Source organism: Artemia sp. Qi Xiang Cuo, chromosome 10 (assembly GCF_049724085.1).
Source record: "Artemia sp. Qi Xiang Cuo chromosome 10, ASM4972408v1, whole genome shotgun sequence".
Classification (NCBI taxonomy): domain Eukaryota; kingdom Metazoa; phylum Arthropoda; class Branchiopoda; order Anostraca; family Artemiidae; genus Artemia; species Artemia sp. Qi Xiang Cuo.
In genome coordinates this window covers 9490389-9511863 of record NC_142803.1, presented here as the reverse complement: position 1 = coordinate 9511863, position 21475 = coordinate 9490389, and the positions used below count along the sequence as shown (strand labels likewise).

General features: G+C 34.8%; 1 protein-coding gene across 1 annotated transcript in view; it reads right to left on the bottom strand.

The window, feature by feature from the left end:
- The window catches only part of shot (dystonin-like protein short stop), a 429136-nt gene that overhangs the window by 125352 nt on the left and 282309 nt on the right, over window positions 1-21475 (bottom strand). The window contains 6 exon segments of the mRNA XM_089095886.1: window positions 1478-1634; window positions 3270-3476; window positions 6722-6898; window positions 15507-15822; window positions 17923-18146; window positions 20218-20580. Of these exon segments, the coding sequence (XP_088952012.1) occupies window positions 1478-1634; window positions 3270-3476; window positions 6722-6898; window positions 15507-15822; window positions 17923-18146; window positions 20218-20580 (1444 nt within the window).

Genomic DNA, 21475 nt, shown 5'->3' with positions numbered 1-21475 from the left:
GCTCAGTCCATGAAAGATCCGAAGAGAAGTATGAATGTATGATGTACCATAAATAACGTATTTTTAATTATGCATATAGTGCTGAGTATGCCGCAGCAGAAGATAGAAAATACTTTTTGATTTTCAGAGGATAATTTAGACCGTCTATCAAGTTCCCCCTTCTGAAAACGAGTCTAGCGTTTGGCAAAAGCAACGAAACCGGTTGTGGAACTTTTGCTAACATAAAATCGATTCCAGCACCCTTCAAGGCTTTTGAGACCAGTTCTGATCGTTCTATGGAAATAAAAGCACTATATCAAGCTTTCCCGTCTTATAAAGTCGAGTCTGACGTTCGACAAAAGCTACGAAACCGGTTGTGGACCTTTTGCTGACATAAAATCGACTCCAGCACGCTTCGAAGGTTTTGAAACCAGTTCTGATCGTTCTGTGTAAATAAAAGCGCTATGTCAAGCTTTCCGGGTTTTTTTTTTAAGTAGAGTCTGAGGTTCTATAAAAGCTACGAAACTTTTTGTGGACCTTTTGCTCACATAAAATCGACTCCAGCACCCTTCGAAGCTTTTGAGACCAGTTCTGATCGTTCTGTGGAAATGAAAGCACTGTATCAAGCTTTCCGGTTTTTTTGAAGTCGAGTCTGACTTACGATAAAGGCTCCTAAACTGTTTGTGGACCTTTTGCTGACATAAAATCGATTCCAGCATGCTTCGAGGCTTTTGAAACCAGTTCTAATCGTTCTCTGTAAATAAAAGCACTGTATCAAGCTTTCCCGTCTTATGAAGTATAGGCTGGGGTTCGGCAAAATTAGAGTTACTAATATCATAAATTTGAAATTTCAATTGTTGAAAGTACGTTTAACCATTTAATACAGGTAAGACAGTGCGTTAAAGCCATACTCATCCTTAAACCACTTTAACCCAGATCTTGAATTTGTAAGGACTTTATTTGTTAACAGATCAGTATTGACAAACATTTACAACAACCCATACATTGACAGACAACACATACATTGAGAGGCAAAAACATAATAAAGTGTTTAAAATTTGTTAATAACAATACGTTAAGAACTGAAACTCTAAACTCTTAAATTGAAACGCATTAAGCTGAACCAATATTTCAGTTCTGCTGAAATTTTATTTTACTATAGAATTGTTGTCAAAGGAGCAAAATATTCGACGTCATGTTTAAACCTGACATGACCCAACCGACAAATACATTCGAATATTCGGTTTATTTTGAATTAATATTTGTTCTGATCAACAGTGGACACTTAAACCCCCATTGAAGAACAAAAAATTACCTGGTATCTTCTCGATCACAAGAGCTTATAAATTACATTAGTATGGAAGCAGCCTTTTTATAGCAGCCTAGGAAATGGTTTATGACTTTTACCTCATAAGTTTGAAATTGTCAGATACAACCTTCACATTTCAAAATTTGACGTATAAATACCTTAAAATTAGTAAGCAATTAATTTACTTACAGCTTCCAGTTAAAGAGGATCTCTTAAGTGGAGTGACACTTGACCGACGGCGAAGGGCATCACTTCTTTCAGCCCGGACCATGGCATCGTAAGCATTGCCAGCTTCAACTAGTTTGTCCACAAGAGGTCCACTGTCGCGATGCTCTTTAATGATTGGCTAAAACAGAAACTTTTTTTTAGTTTTAATAAACGAGGAATAGAAGAAGTATGGGTTTAATGTTCGATAATTTGTATTAAATAAATAAATAATTATCAGCAATTAGTTTATACAATTTTGAGTTAGTTAAACAATAATAGCCCCGTTTTTGATTGCCATCCTCTTCAACAGACCCTTGAGTAGTTGATTTCTTAGCAGTGTCATGTCATCACTTGACAGTTGTCACTTACTTATTTTGTGTTTTTAATTTCACAGGTAACAATTCTTGCTACAGTGGCGAATTAAAACCATTTTGCCGGTTACTGTTGACCGGCCATTTAATTGTCAAGGATATTGAAAATGAAATAAGATTGTTTGAATTGGTGATGGGGAATTTAAACTACCATAATAGTCAGAATCTTGCACACTAAATCGTGTCTGATTCGGCAATCAGACGATATAATATCGATTTGGCTCTCATAATAAAAGATTTAGCTATCAATCGACGCGGCAAGAGTCATAGCAACATATCCTCCGCGTATAATGTAACATTAAACATTAGCAAACGCCGGAACGTAAAAAGGCTTACCTTAAGGAACTTGAAAGTCGTATTTTCAAGTCTTGTTTCTCTTCAACCAACTACTAGCTAGTTTTTACCTTTTTTTCTAATTTTTGACTCAGTGGTCACTGTTGACCAGAAATCAGTAACTGACAAACAAAAATGAGATTCAAATGAGAGCTGGCTGTAAGAGCTGGCTTTACAAATGAGAAGCTGGCTTTACTGGCTGGATTCAAATGAGAGCTGGCTTTACTCCCGTATGCAGTTATGAAGTTTTTGGTAGTAACAGGTGTCAAATTAAGAAAAAAAAATATACAAAAAGTCAAAAAATAATAAAAAAAAAAAAAAGCAAAGAACACGTGGCACCAAACAGCTTTACAAAGAGTAAATGCTTTTTTGAATATATAATTGACTGTTTAATGGTTAAGTTTTTTAAGTTGTTTAAGTTAAAGACTGTTAATGTTTAAGTTTTTATGAACGAAAAGCATAGAGAAATTACATTTATTAATTTACGTAATGACTTAATTAATCGATTAATGACTGATTTGGCTTAAGCGTTGTTAAGTTTTGCTCACATATTCTCACACCTAAACATAGCAACACTGTCGAAAATGCGAAACTGTCGTAAAAACTTCATAATATTAAAGCAATCAAAAGACTTTTCTTTAGAAAAAAAACGCGGTTTATGTATGGATAGACCTAAAATGATGGGTCCAGTGTACAAAAAAAAGATTTTGATGTCATTGGTACTTGAAGCAAGCTTTGGATATTTCGGGTTTTGCTGTGCCGTTAGCGGTGTTTATATGTTTAGTTCTTATTTGAAGCGCAACTTTGAAGTGCAAAATATTCACTTCTTTTTAATCTCATGTTTTCTTAGTAATGTTCTCTTGAAACCTGCATAGTACTCAATCAAGATCTGTGATAATAACACCTAAAAAAATGAGCAAAACAGTGGACTAATGGATCATAATGGCTGAAAAACCAAAATAATCTTACAATCGATGTCTTACAATTAAATCTTACAATTAATTATATCTTACAATTATAACAAATTAAATATAATAAATTAATCTTACAATTAAAAATTAGCAAAGTACCTTGATCTCCTCTATCTGTTTGCGTACGGTATCTGCATCGAGGGCAACAGGTTCCAGCTTCTCAACCTTTGTTTCAATGATGCTAAGCCACTCGCAAACTTGTGTTTTCAAACGCTCATAGGCTAAAAGCTGCTCTGAGCGAGCCTTACCATCTCTCTGATTCTCATCAATGAGGTCGTTCAAATCCTTCCATTGGGCGTCAATGGTCTATAAAAATAAATTTTCATTTATAATAAAAATTCATTTATAAAAAGGGATCAAATATCTGGTCAATAGGTGAAACATCAGGCACAGTTATGTTCATCGAAAAAGCTGGTTTTGTATTAAATCAGGAGTTAAGCAGGGTTGTGTCCTATCCCCCTTTATATGGATTATTCAGATGGACTTTGTCTTAAGGAGCACAGGAAAGGCAATGAGAGACCACGGAATCAAATGGGGAGGTAAAAGTCTCCTGGACTTGGATTATGCTGATGATTTAAGCATCCTATATGAAAGTGCGAGCAAAATGAATGACGTTTTAGAGCTTTTGCGAGTTCAGGGTGCTAGAATTGGTTTGAAAATTAATGTTAGGAAGACTAAGTCACTAAGGCTAGGAATAAGTGAAGATGAAAAGGTGACGTTGGGTAATGAAAAGATTGATCAGGTGGGCAGCTTCACTTACCTTGGTAGTATTATTAGTAAAGATGGTGGGAGCAGTGAAGATGTTAAAAATAGAATAGCCAAGGCTCAGGGTGTTTTTTCACAGTTAAAAAAAGTCTGGAAGAATAGGAAGATAAGTCTGCAAACCAAGATTAGAATATTAGAAGCTACAGTGATGACAGTGGTCAAATATGGCTCTGAAGCATGGGCGCTCCGAAAAGCGGATGAAGATTTACTAGATTTTTCCAGAGAATTTGCTTAAGGATTGTTCTGGGTACCCGGCTGACTGACCGTATTTCAAACAATAGGCTATACGAAAAATGTGGTGCAATACCGCTCTCTGGGTCTATAATGAAAGAAAGGTTGAAGTGGTTAGGGCATGTTGTGCGGATGAAGGATGACAGATTGCCGAAGATTGTTCTTTTCAGCCAACCATCTAGGGCTAAACGGAAAGCAGGTCGTCCCCGTCTGGGGTGGGCGGACGTCATAAAGAAAGATTTAAAGGAAATGGGAACTTCGTGGGCATGTGTAAAAAGGGAGGCTTTGAATAGATTGGGGTGGAGGAGGAACGTGCGTAGCTGTGTTGGCCTCAGGCGGCTTGGTGCTGCGATGAGTTGTTAGTAGTAGTAGTAGTAGTCATCAAAAAATAGATAAATAATTACAAATTTACGTGCTAAAAACAGCAGCAGATAGCTTGCTTAAAACGACAACCCTTACTTACTGACTAATTCTTTGTCTATTTCAAATTACTAGAATGCTAGCTCTATTTTATATAGATTAAACTTTTATTTTATAATTATGGTATTTTATTTAGAATAATAACAATATGATACATCCTGTTATGCAATATTCGTCACCAAGAAAGAAAATGACAGTAAATACTAAAATCAGCAGCATTTAGCTTAATTAAAACAACGATCCTTACTTAATAGGCCATATCTACTTAGAAGGTACTAGAATAATAGCTTTATTTTATATAAATGTAATGGCTATTTTACAATGATTTTAATTTAATTATATTCGAAATACAGTGATAATAAAATATCACATATTGTTAGGCAATATTCGTCAGGCAAAAAACGAAAAAGAGTCTATGTGCTAAAATCAGAAGCATGTATTTTACTTGAAACGAAAAACCTTACTTACTTACTAATTCGCATCAATTTCAAAATTGCTAGAAAAATGATTTTATTACGATTTATTACATACAATTATTCGAATACCATGTTGAATCAAATAAACTGCCCCGATAAGCTTATTTAGTCTATTTAAGCTTATTTAGAATATTCAAATACTGGTTTTATTTACCTATTAAACAAAAGTCTTTGTATATTTTGATATTTCATGTAATTTTATGTCGGGCCTATGTCAACTTGACATAGGCTCTAACTTAAGACATACTTCCACAAAAAGGAGGGAAGATAAATAAAAGTTCAAATAGGGATAAAATCCTTTTAATAGACAGTGTTTCACAAACACTTATAGAAATTCATAAAAACTACCAGATATTTCGGTCACATATGCAGTGACCGTCATCAGTAGTAAAACTGTTCTATAGATTTTCTACTTATTCGAAGCCCCCCCCCCCTTCCTTGAGAATGAAAAATATTTACGAAGAAACCCAGTTTTTCCCAAAAAATAATCTTGAAATGATCTCTTCTTTTTCACGGCTTCTTTTTTATGCCACTCATAACTAGATATAAATTTTTTGCAAATTTTTATGGTTTTTTTTGGCAACAAGGGAAAGCAACTATTGGCATTTCTATAAATACCAACGACAAAAGTTCCTTCCGAGAGGGTATGTTCCACAGCAGATCGCAGAAATAAATTTATATACATATATATATATATATATATATATATATATATATATATATATATATATATATATATATATATATATATATATATATATACATCTTAGCTCCAGCGTTCGTCACTAAAAACCACATGTATAACTGCTAAGTTTATGTGTATTTCTTCTTCTTTTTTTTTCGTTTATTGCTCCGTATTTTCCTTTTTTGTACGACGGGTTTTCCAATAAATAATAATAATAATAATATGTAATAAAAAGAAAAAAAATATATGATATTCTACTATAACTGACAGGAAATCTTTCTTTGGTAATCAGTGCGCTGATTACTAGCAGTTTCGCAGAATGGTGGGAAAGTTTGTCTCTGATGGTTGATTCGGTTTTATTTACCTTGTTTGTATTTGGGCAGCTGTCCAAGAGGCTTGGTTGTTGCTTTTTTTTTTTTTTTTTTTTTTTTTTTTTTTTTTTTTTTTTAATTTGTTAACAGGGTTTAATAATTTGTTGCAATTTTTAATGCGCTCAATTATGCCACCAGGCATGTGGGCAGGTGTATTTTGTAGCATTATCTCTATGTTTCATAAATAAAATATCTGTATCTGTACACAGAAATAACCCTGTCAAACTCTGTCAAAAGGTCTGAAGTGGGTCAAATATCATATTATCTACTACTAATACTAACAACATACTACAGCACCAAGTCTCCTAAGCTCAATACAGCTACACAAGCTCTTGGTCCACCGCCACCCATTCAAAGCTTCAATCTTTATCTCCTCCCAAGAAGTTTCCTTTTTACCACCTCATTCGGGAACGACCTGCCTTTTGTTCGGAACGAATGAGGGAATAAGGTCGATTGACTAGTTCAGATTTCTAAGACAGAAAATGCCCCCTACCCCCCCCCCGAAAAAAAACGGAGAAAACTGGCTTAGAGCGGCAGTACAATCCAGGTGGACAGACATGGTGCAGTTACATTAACGCATCTCTTAAAAATTCATTTCCTTACCTTTAGTTTGTCTCTAATTGGTTGGGTATCCGTAACATCTTTTTTTGCCACTAGACTTTTACCAGCTTTTAAAAGTTCATCTACTTCTTCTTGTTTTTCGTCTCTTTCTTGGGACATTTCATTGACCTTGGTTGCAAGCACTTCAGGGTCGCTGCTCGATTCCACAGTTTCTATTATCTGCAAGATAAATATTGACAGTCATAAAGTTAATAAAAGACAGAAAGCAAATCGAACAGGTACTTATGACAATCAAGGTGAGTTAAACGTGAGACTGCACTGTGAAGGTCTGTTTGTTTTTTAAACCAGATTTTTTTTTTTTTTTTTGACAAGAATTAAAAGGATGATATCTTCAAGACGCGATTTTTTTTTTGGCGAAATTAATCTGATCAAGGCTAGCTGTAGCTCAATTGGTAAACAATGTTTTAGGTCTCTATGGAATCCATTAGTTTATTTTTCTCAGGAAATAGTTGATAAATTCTAAATGGAATATATACGTGATCCCAATATGAATACTAAGTTGAAAAATGTTAAGTCGATATGGAACATGAATTTTCTATTAGTCATGATTCATTGCTCAACCGGTTAAGACCGTATTGCTTGCTATCGCCCACTCTATGAATCACGTAATGAAATGAATGACGATGGATTATTGCTAAATTATCTGCATGCTGTGATATAATGAAAACTTTGTACAAACTGAAAATACAAGCCTTTCCCTAAATAAAACTCAACAACGGAAATCATTAGCTATTACTCCTCCAAAGTGATTTAAGGCTCAAATTATTCGTGATATGAGATCAAAGGAATAGTACAGTGGAAAAAAAGGACTGAATTAGGACTGGTGGCTTCTTCTTTTGCCAGTAAGTCAATTTTAGCTATTACTAAGTTAAGATGGGCAAGAAAAAAAATAAAAGGAGTCGTCCAGATATTGATTCTAGCGAGGATATTGCCACAAGTACATAGACATAGACATAGACATAGGTTTATTAAGATCGAACAGCGTAGCCATGGCTAATTTATGTCGTCTTTACAACAATATGAAAAAAAAATAAAAATACAAATAACACTATAAAAACACTAACACGTGAATTCAAATAACACTAAGTCTTGTTGTATGCTTCTACGAAAAAGGGGACAAACATGTTTTTGTAGCGGTTGGTCCTGCAGACAGGGGGTTGTAGCTTCGACTGGGATCTGGTTCTTTGGTTAAAAGGAGCATCAGGTGGGAGGATCAGTCTGTGATGGGGCGAAGATAGCAGTGACTTGCCGAGGGACATGATCAGTGATAATCGTCTGTCGCTGAGAGATTCAAGGTTCAGTTCTTGCAAGAGTTTGTTGTAGTCGTCACTTCTGTTACCAACGATTATGTTAACAGCTCGTTTCTGCAAAGATTCAAGGTCATCGCAAAGGTAGTGGGTGCTCTGGACAAAAGGTCGCCAGACAGCGACGGCATATTCGAGTAGAGGTCTCACATACGTAATATAGGCATTTTTTAGGCTTTGAGTGTCGCCGCCAAACCTGCGCATCAGGACGAGGGTCTAAAGTGATGCATTGCCAGCCTTAATAACCTTCTCCACGTGTTCAGTGAATGTGCAGTCCATCGATAATGTGACTCCGAGGATTTTTGCAGATGGAACAACAGGGAAAGGGACTTGCGGGAATTCCAGATCTCGTTTTAAGGGGCAAAACCTGAGGATCATTGATTTATCTGCATTCAGTGTCAACTTGTAACGTTCACAGTCCTCAGAGAAGGATGGCAGAAGGGTCTCGCTGAACTGACGTTCGATTACACCTTCTCTGACGAGGTATTTGAGGACAAATGATAAATCGTCGACGAATTTGAGTCGCTCTTCGAAATTCTGAAGGAGGAAGTTGATGAGGGAGATAAATATGAAACCAGCAAGTCTTGTACCCTGAGGGGCTCCACAGGTAAGTTTAGACCAGTATGAGATCAATTCACCTTCAAACAATGGAAGTACACACTGCATTCTGTCCTGAAGGAAGCTCATCACTAATGAAAGAGACCGCTTCTGTGCGCCCATGGCTCACATATTTTTAGCTGCCGTAAGATGACAAATCAGGTCAAATGCCTTCCTGAAATCGGCGAGAGCTAGGTAGATGAAGGTACTGCCCTTGTAAAGCCACTTAAAGATAATATCAACTAGGCGCACAAGGTATATCGAGGTATTGCAACCTTTGAGGCCGCCATACTGGTAACGGTCTATGTTTTCCCGCGTTTGCTTGAGCAATTCGCGCAGGATGAATGACTCGGTGACTTTTGCAAAGGTAGATGTGATTGATATCGGTCGTAACTCGTTGCAAGATTTGGGTGTTTTAGTCTTCGGTATAACACGCACAAATGCGCGTTTCCAGCACGACGGGAAAGTTGACTGGGCGAAACATTCGCTGATGATGTGTCCAAGTGGCTTGGCCAGGAAAAGAGAGAACTCTCGTATTAACCTTATAGGCAGCTCTTCAGGAAAAGAGCTACTGGATGGACACAACTTGTTCAGCTCTTTGAAAACTTGATGCTCAACTATTTCGATTTCACCTTCGTCAGGGCATATTGACAGTAGATTTTCTATTTCAGTGTTAGTTGGGGCAGGAAAGGATGTACAAATGTCAGTAAAGTAATTGTTGACGTCATTTGCACTCACGAGTGACCCATCATCGTTCAGAATACGGATACTGGATGATACTGTTTTTCCAGCAATCTGCCTCACTAGACGGTGCCATTTACGGGGATCCTTTTTTATTTCAGGGTCCGAAAGGGATTTTCCGAAGGACTTTCTTGCCTCGCGACAAAGGCTAACTATTTTGTTTCTTAATAATCGTAACGACGTTGCGTCACCACTTGACGGCCTTACAGTGGTTTTTTCGCGAATCAGCTGTTTTATTTTTGGAGTGATCCAGGGCTTGTCAGATTCGCTCACGAAAAATTGCTTTTCCGGGAAAACTTCTAAGTATTTGTCATAGAGTAGGGACTGAAATATTTCTGCTTTCCTGTTGACATCGCTTTCGTTGTATACTTCGCTGAAGCAGTGAGTACCGACCCACATTCCGTACGTATTGATAGCAGACTTCGTGATAGGTCTCCGGAGTACTTTTATTTTCTTAAACTTCCTGATTTCACTTTTTGCCTTCATCAACTGAGTGTGATGGTCCGATTTGCCCAATGGCCCGTTCGAAGACACGTCTTTGTAATATGGAGCAAGGTTTGTAAGAATAAGGTCAAGGGTGCTCCCGGTCACATGGGTGGGTATCTTGACCACTTGTGACATACCCAGCGTATTGGCAAGCCATTGTTTCTTTGTTTGGTTGAAGTCACCAGCTATTATGAAGCCCGGGTGGCTATACCGCTGACGTAATGTGTCTAACGTAGACTGAAGGTAGGATACCAACAGCCGTCTGTTTTTGGCGCTTTCAGGATAGTAGATACTTGCAATAATGATGCAAGAGACATCTCGTGGTAAATGTTTTGGCTTGCATAATGCCCAGATCGTTTCATGGTTAGGGTCATTGAAGTTATCTAAATATTTGCAGGGGATATCATCGCGTACATACAGGGCAACACCTCCACCAATCCTGTCTGTTCTAGTGTTCAAGAAAACCTTGTAACCAGCCATCCTTCCACTTGTTTCGTCGAGCTGCCATGTTTCGGTAATTGCGGCGATATGGATGTTATTCTGACGTAGAATGACATCTAACTCATCTACTTTATTCGTTAGTGAGTGGACGTTGCTCAGAAGGAAGTTTGGAAGTTGGTGTTTACAAGAGAGAACCTGCGGTAATACTACTGGAGGACAATTAGACCCGAAATCATTGGTAGGAGTATTGTTGTCAGGAATCAGCCGGGGCGGTAGGCTCACGTTCGGGAGTGAGACTAAATAACTCTCACGCTTAGGCGTTTGGCTGGCCAATCGTCCGTAGGTGACTAACACATCAATCTTAAATTTCTTTCTGCCACCTCTGCGTCCTCTTCTTGTTCGCTTTCGAACGAAGGGAACGTCATCTATATTTTTATAAATTCTCAGTGTGACGAGTGTGGCTATGACAGATGGTGCCAAAACAGCAAAAGAAATGAAAGTACCTTTTTTGCATTGATCAATCCAGTTTTCAGCAGCAGCCTCAGTCACAAAGAATAGCACTATTAATACAGTTTTGATTAATATCACTTTCATCGCAAAGGGAGGAGTATTTCAAGGCACTGAACAAGTTAAACTAGGATAGAATGACTTGCAGCCTCAAATACGTCAGGAAATCCGGATATTCGGAAGCCAGTGACAACTCAGGTTTCGTTAATGACCCTATCAGAGGAATTTGCGAAGATGATGGACATTATGCGTGAAACTCATAGCTCAGTCCAATTAATTGAACAGCGGTTCATTGTAGTAGAAAATAGAATAAAAGCAATTGAATCAGAGCAATTAGCCTTAAGGTCTGAATTCTCCGGGATTAAGTTTTGTACAAATGCTGTAGAAAATGGCATTTCTTTTTTGAAAAATGATAATTTTGTCCTGCAGTCAGAAGTTAAGTATCTTAAAGAAAAGTCCCTGAGTACGTCCGATGGGCTTATGGCTGCAAAATATCAGCCTAACTAAAATAATGTGGTTGTATGGAATGTAGTCTGTGAGGATGAAGATGAAGCTAAACGTATGTTTACCGAGATATGTACGGATGTACTAAATTTACCAGTGATACCTCATTTTTCAGTTGTTACAATAAAAAAGGATAAGAAATATTTTAAGGTTAATGTAAAAAACCGTGGAAACAAGATTGAAATCCTTAAAAATGGGAAGAACCTTAAAGGAAGAAATATATCAAACCAGGGAAACATTTATGTGAGTGATGTGATGCCCCATTTTCTGTGAGAGGCAAGAAAAAAACTATATGAAAAAAAATTGTGTCTTAAAACGATGGGTATCATTTGATGGGTATCAAACACAGTTCCACCATATCTTCAGTTGGACCGTCCGGGTGGTACGAAAGTGAAGTTTACGTGTGATGAATGGATTGATGAACTAGCACATAAGCCTCCTCCCTCCACAGCTTCCAGAGGTGCTAAAAAATGAGTGTTCTATTGAATGTGTTTAGTTTACTTATTGGTTAATTATCTTTTCTTTTTCGCTTGGTTTAATCAAATAGATATGTAAAAGTTGATAGTGATGAATTTGAAATGTTTGGGTTAATAATAATTTTTATTTTTGAGTAAATAATTTAAAATCTTTGTTAATGTGAAATTATTTTGAGTGGGTGGTAGCGGGCTGATGTCTTTTTTTGAATGGTTTTGCTTTGTGCCATGAAGCTTGCAATAATGTGCTTTTTTAAATTGTATGTCCGCTTTGCCGGAATATATTTTGTTATTTTTTTTTGTATTTATCTAGGTCTAGATATATGTTGAGAAGATAATGATTTTTTTTGCCACCGCCACCCTCTACCGTCACATACATTAACTTTTATTGATGATGGTTAGAGATACCGTTTTTCCTCCTGGGAACAGCAATGTCCTGCAACTTGAAAGTCGAAGGGTTGATTTTTCTAGCAACTTTAATGAAAGTATAAATAGAAATCTAGATATTAATGCCACTGAGATTTTCAAAAATGAACCATCAAGGTATATTTTTAAAGAAGGGGCACTACCCTTGTATGGTGATAGGGGCCATTTTGGCCTTAACATTTTTCATTTGAATTGTCAGGGATTGAATTCTGCGCATAATTTTTTATCGGAATTAATAAATACTAATGTCTTTCAGGTGATCGCTTTAACTGAAACGTGGTTAAATGATAATAACTCGCAATTACTGCATATCCCTGGTTATAATTTATATGTAAGGAATCGAGAGTATTATCAACATGGAGGCCTAGCAGCTTACATTCAGGCTGATTACAAGGTTTCAATAAGAGAAGATCTTACAATATATAGAGATAAAGTTTGCGAGTGTTTTGTTTTACATATAACTAGAGAGAATTTGAACTTTTTATTGTTGTAGTATATAGACCTCCGCAGAGCCTGCTCCAAGACTTTATGGACCTATTTGAAGAACAATTAATGAAACTTCCTATTAACTCTATGCCATGTTATATTATGGGGGACTTTAATATCGACCTTATAGATCAGTCATCTGCTAGCACTGAATTTATTAATAGAAGTTTATCTAATGGGTTTCATCCTTGTAAAAATATCCCTACAAGAATTACGGGAACATCAGCTAAGCTTCTGGATAACATCCTTTCTAATATACCCTTGAGTCTTCCCAGGGTTCTTATCAACGATGTATCTGACCACTTTGGAGTTTCACCTAGCTTTAGAACTGTCACGAAGGTGGTTAATGGCAAAAAATCAAGGATTCCAGTGATCAGTAAAAGTACGATGGTAAAACTTAAAAATGATATAGAAAAGGTGGATTGGTACGATGTTCTCGTCGATGTTCAGGACGCTAATTCGAAGTTTGTTTTATTTTATGAAAAGTTGCAGAGTTTGATTAGTCAAGTGGTCATATTGAAACCGTTTAATAGAAAGCACTCAAGTAAAAAACCTTGGATTAGTCCTGTGATTTTGAAGCAAATAAATGTAAGAGATAAATTGTTTAGAGCTCAAATAATTAACCCGACACAAGCAAATAAGCAATTATATATAATTTATCGAAACAGGTTGAATACAACTCTAAGAAATGAAAAAAAGAAATATTTTGAGAAAAAGTTTAAGGAGGTCGAAGGATGCCCTAAGAAAACCTGGGGACTAATAAAAGAAGTGATTGGATTAAAAATAAATAGTGTACCTGATGAATTAGTTAGTGTAATGGAAAGACTTTGAATTCTGAAAAGGACATGTGTAATGAATTTCAGTTATTTTTGGAATATTGGTCTGATTTTAACTACGTCAGTTGTACCTGATAGGGGTGATCCAACATTCAAGTCCTTACTGAGGGACCCCATTGATGTGTCTCTTCACCTTAGACTTCTAACAGCTGATGAAATTAAAAAATTATTTCTGGGTTTCGTAGTAATTCATCTGGTAGCGATCATATTACTCTAAAAACACTTAAATGTATTTTCCCTGTCATAGCTGAAGTTTTATGTGGGTTAATTAATGAGTGTTTTCGTCAAGGAAAATTCCCAGACTGTTTTAAAGTTGCCCGTATAACCCCAATTCATAAGAGTGGTATTCAAAATGACCCAGGAAACTATAAACCGATATCTGTTTTACCCATTATTTCCCGTGTTTTAGAGAAGTGTTTTAGTATTAGAATGATGAGTTTTTTGGAGGATCATAAGTTACTGGTAGGGACACAATTTGGGTTCCACAGAAAAAAGACAACGGAACAGGCAATGATTTATTTGATAAATATTTTTAATGAGATATTAAACAAAGTTTTTAAAATAGGTGCTATATTTTTAGATCTAATGAGAGATTTTGACACTGTGGATCATAAATTTCTACTTAAGAAGTGTGAGGTGTATGTTTTGAGGGGTAAATCATTTAATTTTTTAAGAAGTTTTTTAAGTAATCGTTATCAGTAAGTCCAGCTAAAAGAGTAGTCTTCCGAGAAAAAGTGTATTGAAATAGATGTTCCACAAGGATTAGTTATTTGTTCTAGACTGTTATTGATATTTATAAATGACTTGCCAAATTATCTGATAAAATTTCGCTATGGAGTAAAGGAATGATAGACGAATATAACTAATGAAACGGTATTACTTTTTGCCGATGACACAACATCTATTAGCACAGCTAAGACAGTGAAACTGCTGCAGATTTCCATGAAGGAATCAGTTAATAAAATTATAGCATGGCTGAAGTTAAATAAATTAAGGATTAACATGGCTAAGTCTAACTTGATTATTTTTTTGCGATCATCAAACTTTTACCCATGGAAGAAGGAATGAGATATGTATAATGGTGTTACAAAACGGACTGCGTCTTTTCAATACCTTGGGATTGTAATCAAGAAAAACACAAAACGACAACTTATTTCTCTATGCAATCCATTAGTTTAATTTTAAAATGTAAATAACCAAATTAAGATATAACGAAAAAAAAAAACTTTATGTAATTAAAATAAAAAGAAGCGAAAAAAAAAACTAGAAGAAAATAGCCTTCAAAAAACTCACCAAAAAGTGAATTAACACTGGGACTGGATTTATAAATTCGAGACTTAGCGTTTGACTGTTCATATTTGCATAATCTCTGATTACTGTTTTGACGAACCAACAATTAACAAATCAAAACGAACTGAACAAAAAACAAAACGACAATTTATCCTTAGTTTATTTTTACAACTCAAATAAAAAAAAATTAAAAGATATTATCAAAATTAACAAAAAACAAGTCTTTTTGTGATTAAAATAAAAAGAAGCGAATTTTTTTTTAATCACTTTCGAACAAAATTCGCGAAACAATAAATTAACACCGAGACTGAATTTCTAAATTCAAGACTTTCGTGATTTAACTCTTCATATTTATACAATCTCTTATTACTGTTTTGGAAAATGTTTTTTTTTTTTTATTGTCTGTACTTATAAAGCAGATTAAATATAAGCAGATAATATGTAAGATAAAGCAGATATATGCAATAATAAAGCAAATAAGATGACCATGATTGTTACACATGTTGGAAGAGTGATTCTTGTGTAAGAAGATACGAGAGTCAGCAATTCTGTGTTTTCCATTCATAAATTTCAGATGATTATATTTTTTTATTGACCTTATTCTAGTTCAGCACCATCAAGGTCATAGTTACTACAGTATTTTGTTAGCATACGTGACCTCTCCAAAAGGGCTTACCTTTGCATACCACTCCTCATATTTGGTTTGAGCCTTCACATAAATTTCAAGGGAAACCGAAACCTCTTCCAAGAAAACCGACCTTTTCCCTGATTTATCTTGAAGCTTTTCAAATCTTGAATTTAGCTCTTTCATTCTTGTATCAATTTTTCTGGCTATTCGGGCGTTTTCTGGATTTGAAATAAGTTCAGAGGCTGAAATGTTCACGCTTTCAAAAGAAGGTAGACGAGAGGATATGTCAGCTGATAGGAGACGTTGTTCCCGAAGCTGTTCAGACAGTCTTTCTGAGCTTAAACTGGCTGGCTTAGTTAGATTCCTACAATATAAACAAAATATGTTATTAAAGTAATATTACCAGTTGCGTCAAAGAATTGCAGCCGTTTTATAAATGTTGCAGCGCTTTAATGCCTTCCATTGATAGTTGCTGTAAGTGATGTTAGGTTAGGTTGTAAGCCGAGTTTAGTTTGTAAATACATCAGTTCAGTTCTATTTCTTTGTCACATGTAAGGAATTCAGAAATACATAAACTATTAACGTCATGTTTTTTTTTTAAGAACAAATTGACCTTCATAATCAAAACCAGCACAACTGCACCTCTGCATATTATCATAATGTGCTACTAGAAGCACGAACATAAAGAGGTTGAAAAATAGTTCAGTAACTTTTTTTAAGGATTTTCAAACAGTTCGTGGTAACGAAGTGCAAGGAGTCATGCGGCTCAATAGTATCCAAAACTCTAAGAAACAGAGTCTTGATAACAATAGATACATCAAAAGAATCAAATTTTGATGCCTATTCAAAATATATAAAATTCATGAAATTGCAGCGCTTTATTGCAACACTTTATTGCCTTCCATTGATAGTTGCTGTAAGTGAAGTTAATTTGTAAGGTTAGTTTCAATTGTTAGCCAAGTTTAGTTTAGTGTGTAAATACATCAGTTCACCTCGCTTCTATTTCTTTGTCACATGTAAGGAATTCAGAAAAACATAAACTATTGACGTCATGTTTTTTAAGAACAAACTGACCCCCATAATCAAAACCAGCACAACTGCACCTCTGCATATTATCATAATGTGCTACTAGAAGCACGAACATAAAGAGGTTGAAAAATAGTTCAGTAACTTTTTTTAAGGATTTTCAAACAGTTCGTGGTAACGAACTGTAAGGAGCGAAGCAGCTCAATAGTAACCAAAACTCCAACAAACAGAACAAACTCTAAGAGTCTTGATAACAATAGATACATCAAAAGAATCAAATATTGATGCCTATTCAAAATATGTAAAATTCATGAAATTGCAGCGCTTTATTGCAACACTTTATTGCCTTCCATTGATAGTTGCTGTAAGTGAAGTTAATTTGTAAGGTTAGTTTCAATTGTTAGCCAAGTTTAGTTTAGTGTGTAAATACATCAGTTCACCTCGCTTCTATTTCTTTGTCACATGTAAAGAATTCAGAAAAACATAAACTATTGACGTCATGTTTTTTTAATAACAAACTGACCCCCATAATCAAAACCAGCACAACTGCACCTCAGCACACTATCATGATGTGCTACTAGAAGAACGAACGTTAAAAAATTACGAACGAACGAACGTTCGTAGAAGAACGAACATAAAAAAAGGTTAAAAAATAGTTCACCAATTTTTTGTTAAGATTTTTCAACAAAGATCAACTACTGCTTTCACATGGGGTGAAGCGGATGAGACTACTCGAAGTGACACCTCACCACCCCAAATTAAAAGCTAGATACTCTAGAATCTCTATAAAAGATAAATACTCTAAAAAAACCTACTGTTCCTCTCCAAGAGTGCATATTTACATATATCTTCTGGTTTTGACAATTTACAATATAAAGAACAGAATATGAAGTGCATCAACACTCATAATTGCGATACTTATAGGTATGTAATACTGAATAAATGCAGCATGTCAACAAGTACTGTTATACGTGATTTCTTATCCCTAATTGACGCAATAAGGGATACTTATCCGTCGTGAGATTTATCTCTTATTGATGCACGGGCTTCTCCTGTGAGATTATTTTAAATCATGGGATAATAAAAAATTCATAATAATAAGAGAAAGGGGGAGAGAAGGAGAAAGAAAGAGAGAGGGAGTCAGAGAGAGGAGAGAAAGAAAGAGAAGGAGGGAGAGAGAGGGGGGGGGGGACTTTTTTTTAAAGAAAGACATATAATGGAAAAATAGCATAGAATGCATTAAGAAAAGCTTGAAGTAACGAAATGAATTACAGAAAAACTTAGAAGGATATTTTTCACAAATACGAAAATAAGTTGTAAAAAAGAGAAACAATCATAAAAAAATGGAGGAAAACAAGAAAGATTTGATAAGACAGAAGAAACTTCACGAAGAAGAAGAAGAACCGACAAAAAAATGAAGATGAGTATAGTAACCTACTTCATTTGGTTTTCAGCGTTGGTTAGCCATCCAGCCAGCGTGTCCAGGGCTTCTTGGACCCCCTGAGATTGAACAAGAGCTGTTTCAAGCATCTTGCATTTTTCTTGTAGTCCGCCGGCCAATTTCATATATTTACTCTCAAGGTCACGAGGAGTGCTTTCAAGGGAATTTCGCTCGTTCTCTGTAACGTCACCCTCAACGATATCAATCAGATTTGAAGTTGCCTGTGAAAATAAATCAATTAAATTATTTACACTAGTATAGTTGTGCTTAGGGGGTTTGCGGCATGAAAGAAAAGAATAAATCAAATAAGTAAATCGTTAAATCGGTGAAATAATGCACTTCCAACTTGCTTTTATAACTAAATTTCTCATCTACCTCTTTTGTAGACGTTGACATGCAGCCTCCAAAAATCAAAATACACTTTATCTATGAACCATAGAAGATCGTATCAACTACATTTTTACTGCAATTAGCTTTTTTGAAGACAGAATATACTAGAAGAAAAATAGGTATTCTAACTTTTTTTTAGAATAAGAAAACGCTATCTAAACATGCATGTGGTTAAAAGAACATAGCTTCGATTTAAAGAATCAAGGACAATGGAAATGAAGTCTGATTGAATGGCTTAAGCAAAAATTTAGTAAACATATATCTTTAGTATAAGGAAACAACCGAAAATTCTACTTTTCAAGAAAATTAATAATTTTCTTGTAAATAATTAATAAGTAATTAATAATAAGTAATTATTAAGTAATAGTAAGCAATAGTAAATAGTAAGTAATAGTAAGTAATTAATAAATTACTTACGGCAGTATAGTTGTGGGTTCTGTTTTTTTTTTTTTTTTTTTTTTTTTCGAATTTTAAGCATTTACTATCCATTTTGCCTTGGAATTTATACCTGCTTTGGTGTGTGATCTCTTATGTCAGAGAACAAATATATTTTTAGAATAGCAATATAGGATGTAAGAACAGATAAATCGATAAAAGCAAATCGGTTTTACTTTTCACTTTTATCGTTAAATGTATCTCCTTTTCTTCTAGAGGTGAGAAATAGCGAAGCCGTCTAAAATCAAAACCCTTTTCTGTGCAGTTTGGGAGGTGACGCGACCTTGGCACTGCAACTGGTTTTCTTGGGACTAATAGAAAATAGGAGATATTCTTACATTTTTCTATGAGTACGACAGCACCATCTAAAGATTTATGAGGTAAGCAAACTTAGTTTCGACTTAGAACTTTCAATACTCTTTTTGACAGGAAATCGACTCAATTCATACACTGCAATATCCTGTAGTTCATTTCAGTAGCGCTAATTCGAACTACTACTAAACATTTATAGATAAATTCTTCGTCCACTAATAAATAAAAAAAAATAAAAACACAAATAAACAATAATTGGTGAACTTTTTAATTATGGGGAAATAAATGAATTATTTAACATGAATTGTTTGTTTTACATAAGTTTAAAAATGAACAAGCCAAATAAACAAACAAAAAAAAGTTTATCTGAAGAGTTTACATGGGTAACATTCTCAATTTTTTTCTTCGTTATTAACAAACTCTGAATTTCCCAATTTGGCTTATAAGATTATAAAAAATGGCTCCAATTTCGCATATAAGTTAACAGACCAACGTACCAAATAAACCAAAAAAGGGACATTTATCTGAAGAGTATATCGTTCAGTATTCTCAAATAAAATTTTTGTTATTCAAGAACTCTGAATTCAGAAGTTGGCTTATAATTCAACAAACCAACGTGCAAAATAAACCAAAACGGGGCATTTATCTGAAGAGTTTACCTGTTTAACATTCTCAACCAATTTTTCGTTATTCAAGAACTCTGAATTCAGCAAAGTTGGCTTATAATTTAAAAAACCAACGTACCAAATAAACCAAAAAAGGGACATTTATCTGAAGAGTATATCGTTCAGTATTCTCAAATAAAATTTTTGTTATTCAAGAACTCTGAATTCAGAAGTTGGCTTATAATTCAACAAACCAACGTGCAAAATAAACCAAAACGGGGCATTTATCTGAAGAGTTTACCTGTTTAACATTCTCAACCAATTTTTCGTTATTCAAGAACTCTGAATTCAGCAAAGTTGGCTTATAATTTAAAAAACCAACGTACCAAATAAACCAAAAAAGGGACATTTATCTGAAGAGGTTACCTGTTTAGCATTCTAAAATCAATTTTTCGTTATTCAAGAACTCTGAATTCAGCAAGTTGGCTTATAATTCAACATACCAACGTGCCAAACAAAACAAAAAGGGACATTTATCTGAAAAGTTTACCTGTTTAGCATTCTCAATCAATTTTTCGTTATTCAAGAACTCTGAATTCAGCACTTTGGCTTTGGCAAGTTGGTCTTCAACAACTCTTGGATCAGCACCAAGTGGCTCATTCAGCACCTTCGAAGTTTTATTCTCAACATCCTTCAGCCACGTTTTCGCTTTCTGTACAGCCTCGTGGTACTCTTTCTGTTTAAGTGCCACATTCGCCACTTTATCTTGAAGTTTAGTGGCTCTCTTCATCAAATTTTGAAAAGATGAGGACACTTGATTGACCTCAGCACAGACTAATGATTCCTCTACTTCGATGGGCTGTAAGCGCTGTGGAAGCGACAGCCGGTAGTCATTTAGAATAACAACATATTCCTAAAGTGCCGGAAATACATTAAAATACACACAAAAAAAAGCCATTTAAGAGTAAGGTCGAAAAAAAAAGAAAAATATAATTAAATGAGAAACAAGATGAAAATGAAAAATAATTAGAATTTAAGATATACATGATTTTTTAGGCTTTTATATAACGCCTTCAAACAGCTAAGTTTCATTTGCACTGTCTCTGGTACTTTAATGTGTTGCCAGTATTTTTATTAATATTGGCAGGATGAAATTTATCTTTTGTTTTCATTTCATCTTTTTGATTTCATCCTTTGAATTCTTTTTTTCGTCCTTTATTTACTTTGTCGATAAGGGGGAAGGGGGGAATAATAAATACTAAAGAATAAATTTTTTTATTATTTGGTAAAAAAAACATGATAATACATTAAATAAAGAAGACGAAGAAGGAAAACTGGCTACATCAGCAAAAAGAATATAGCAAGAGTTAAGAAGAAGAGACCAAAGAAGTTGAAGAATAAAAAGAAGAAGACCGAAGAGTCTCGGTAAACCTTGAATAAAGAAAGAGGAATAATATACAAATATAAATTTGATAAAATAACTGATTATTATAACTAAGTGCAGTTAGTAGTATGAATAAAAAAAATCAACTTAATTTCGAGGTTAAAACGGCAGCAATTCTTCGCGAAGAAGAAGATTAAAATTCAAGAAATACAGATGAAGTCTACTATACCAGTGATTCTACAAAACAAAGCATTCACTTAAGATCTTTAATTCAGCTGAATAGTTTAAATAATTTAACAATTATCCCAATCGCCTTCTTCTCTAAAATTATGATGAAAATGACAATTTTCGAAAGTTCATGTTTCAGCATCTCCACTTACTTCACATTCTTCAAGACTGTTAAGAATATGGTTAAAAGAGAAGA